Source organism: Fibroporia radiculosa (assembly GCF_000313525.1).
Source record: "Fibroporia radiculosa TFFH 294 genomic supercontigs, scaffold2040, whole genome shotgun sequence".
Lineage (NCBI taxonomy): Eukaryota > Fungi > Basidiomycota > Agaricomycetes > Polyporales > Fibroporiaceae > Fibroporia > Fibroporia radiculosa.
Genome location: NW_012133328.1, coordinates 1 through 3,240, shown reverse-complemented (window position 1 = coordinate 3,240; position 3,240 = coordinate 1). Strand labels below are relative to the sequence as shown.

At 51.3% G+C, this 3,240-nt stretch overlaps 2 protein-coding genes across 2 annotated transcripts; one reads left to right on the top strand and one right to left on the bottom strand.

Moving 5' to 3' along the window:
- Positions 1-22: 22 nt before the first annotated feature.
- FIBRA_03432 (uncharacterized protein) lies at positions 23-613 on the top strand (the record flags this gene model as incomplete). Its single annotated transcript, XM_012325275.1, has 2 exons — positions 23-439; positions 500-613. The coding sequence occupies 2 exons, from the start codon at positions 23-25 to the stop codon at positions 611-613; spliced, it is 531 nt and encodes a 176-aa protein (XP_012180665.1).
- Positions 614-1,264: 651 nt separating this feature from the next.
- Positions 1,265-3,137, bottom strand: FIBRA_03431 (uncharacterized protein; the record flags this gene model as incomplete). The annotated part of the gene is made up of 5 exons (XM_012325274.1): positions 1,265-1,526; positions 1,590-1,713; positions 1,775-2,547; positions 2,597-2,852; positions 2,933-3,137. The coding sequence occupies 5 exons, from the start codon at positions 3,135-3,137 to the stop codon at positions 1,265-1,267; spliced, it is 1,620 nt and encodes a 539-aa protein (XP_012180664.1).
- Positions 3,138-3,240: the final 103 nt, after the last annotated feature.

Here is a 3,240-nt window from a genome sequence, read left to right as displayed (position 1 = left end):
CGGCGGGTGCCCCGCCATTCAGATGGAGTTCACGACGACGGACGCATACGGGCGACACGGCGCCGGCTCTGGATTTGTCGCCGTCAACGTGGGCTCCCTCGTGATTGGCGGGAAACTCGTGGCAGTGACTGCAGAGACCAAATGGCCGGACGAGGCGCTGCCAGAAACTGCAGGCGTGATCTCGCGCGCTGTACACACGAAGACGACACCGGATGTAGACACGAGCTACAACGCGCCGACGGAACTAGTCTTCAAATGGGCAGCGCCTTCTCTCCTGCCAGATGCTCCCGGGACAATCGATGCCACGCTAACTCTCGACGTCGGCCAGCCTAACGCGTACAAGGGACTGATTGAGAAGGTAGATGTACTCGCAGAGATTCCATATGTCATCAAGACTATGGTCAATTACGTCGCTGGTACGAAGCCGTACATATACCAGGTAAGGCTCATGACGTTTGAGTGTGTCGGTTGCGGCCGTGTCGCTGACATAGTTGTTTAGTGGTTCAACCCAGTGACACTCCACGTTAACCTCCCCAGCGGGCTTATTCCGGACAAGTCTGGAGAGGTTGAGATTGCGGGCACTCTGTATAACGAGGCTACCTTCATCTCTTAATGGCACAGAAATGTCCCTCATTGGCATATGAATGACAGTATATGGCGCATTGTACCAATATGTATATCCGAGCAACTGTACATCGAAGTTAACGAGCAATGAATATCTATGCAATATCGGGAAAGGTCTATGCGGGCCAAACACAGCAAATGTCTTACACAATGTGTTCACGCCATTAAGCAGCTCGGACTCCTGTGAGCCGCCAAAGGGGAGATGGTCGTGTCACAACTTGAGCGCAATAAACATCTGACTGAACCCGCGAGTCGCACAAAACGCAAGACTTGATCATCAGGGTCGTCATTCCGACTTCAAATATTGCCGGCTGGGGTTAGTACAAGCAGACAATCCCCTCGCCTTTTACTAGGGGATTCCGTGTACTGGCCCTGTCTCAAAGCCGGATTGGGAATTTTTCAGCGATTAGCTTCGTCAGGAAGCTCTTGCCTATCTTTTTGCAGGGGATGATAATATATTGCTCTTCGCAGCCGCTGATTGCGAATTCTATTTCTATCAAGCTCGTCTTTGAGTGCATGCGTGAGTTCTAGAAGACTAGTATATGGGTAGCATAATACCAATACAAACTAAATGATATACAGTAACCGATCTAACCCAAATGAACGACTGTACTATGCAACAGTGTCCGATGCTCTCCGTCTATCTGCTTCTCAAACAGCCGTGCTTGGCCTCGCCTTTACGTTCTGCAAGTGCCTTCTGTTTCGCAACCTCCCAGCGATCCAACTCCTCCTTCAGCTTCTGTACACGAATCTTGTTCACAGGATGTCCAGAACCCGTCCAGCGACGCGGAAGAGATTCTTCGTGTGTAGCTGTGGAACATTCGGACATATCTGCAGTCTCATGTCGGCTTTCCCAAAAGCGCACCGCATGTCGCGGGTCAAAACCAGCATGCGCAAGCAGTCTAGGATATACAGCCACTCAGCATAAGTCACATAATCACATGGGGTGGCTTCTGAATACTGACCTAGCGGAAACAATGTCAGCTTCAATCTCCTGTTTCTGGCTCGTGCAATACTCGGACATCCTCACGAACTCCCCAGAACCCACTTCGCCCAGCCCAGCAAGAGCATCGTTGATGAATGGACCAACTAAACCGTAGCATATCAGTGGTGTCAACTTCAAAAGCAGGGATCAGGGAGGTTGGCGTACATAGCATGGTGACAGGGAACACGAGAGTGCGGGCAACATCAGTGAGGATAGACATTACACCTGGGCCAATGATCGAACCGTGAGATAGTGTCTCGAGATGATGGGCCATGACAAGATGTGCAAGTTCATGTGCCAAGAGAATGGCAAGCTCTGATGTTTGCTCCCCTGTAGGAACCGGATGTGTAACTGTTGGCGAACCAAAGAGCGGACCGTTAAAGAGTGTGTTCCACCACGACGTGGGCTTCGATGTCGGCGCAACTCTACCAGCAGACTTCGAAAGAATGTCATCTAGGAAGCCAGAAAAGACAACCAGGCCGCCGCCCCCGTCTCCGCCATATCCATACGAGAACGCGTTTGACGAATCCGGGCGATCAACAACGAGCAGCGAATACGGTGGCCCGGGAATGGTCCCAGCGCTCGGGTCTTGCGAATCTTGCAGTGTACGCACGACCTCTCCAAACCTGCGATAGTATTCAGATACCTGCGGCCGAGGACGTAGCGGAAATTCTGCAGGAGGTGGACAAGGAGTGTCGCTAGCACTACGCTCCATCCAATCCGGATGTAACTCTTTCTCGCGCAGAAGCATGGGGATAGTCTGCTCCAATCGTCTGAGCGTGTCCTGCACCCAGCCCACTCGCCAATCCATAGGATCGAGCAGCGTAGACCGATTATTCTGGAAAAGAATCTCGCTGACAGCCTGATACCATCCAGGACCTGCGAGCTGTGCGGCTATATCTGCCTCCTCTTCTGGGGATAATAGCATAAGTCTCCATCTGTCAGGTGATTGAGATTTATGACCATATAGGATGGGGGAATATGTACCTGCCGGTCAGCGGTGCTCTCTCCAAACTAGCGAAAATCGTGAGCCCAAGGAGACAGATCGGAGTGAGCAATAGAAAGTGGACAAGCCCGCAAGTTTTCTTCAGTTTTTGCAGAATACGTGTCCTCTTGTCGTGGAGGTCGGTCCGACTACTATGTACTTCTATTTCCTTCTCGAGTCTTTCGAGCTGCTTCCGGCCTGCCAGACCTCGGATGAATAGAACGGGAAGGAAAGTGAGCGCGATACGAGTAATGGTTCCTGTTATAGATATAGCAGAAGACGCCTGCTCGGTTATGACAATGAGCGATGCGCGGGGGCGAAGTGAGTATCCTGAGTACCTTGAACACTGCCAGTGAAAGAAGGGGATAGCAAAACCTTGTCGAAGATGTCGTGTGAAATGTTTGTCTCCCGTTTCCCATGATCGTGCCAGTAACCTTGAGTTTGGGATAAGAACGTAGCAATCCAGTGGTCAGGAGCCCGTGTATTGGTGTCTGGCTCCCCCTCAAGGTGGATCTCCACTGGTGGGTTGTGGAAGACGACCATGAGCGGCGAAATGAGAGGGAAAGGCTTATACGATGTCTAAGTAAACACATCATAGCACATGTTTAGAAAAATAAAGAGGCAGGTCGCATAGTAGTAGTGGTGG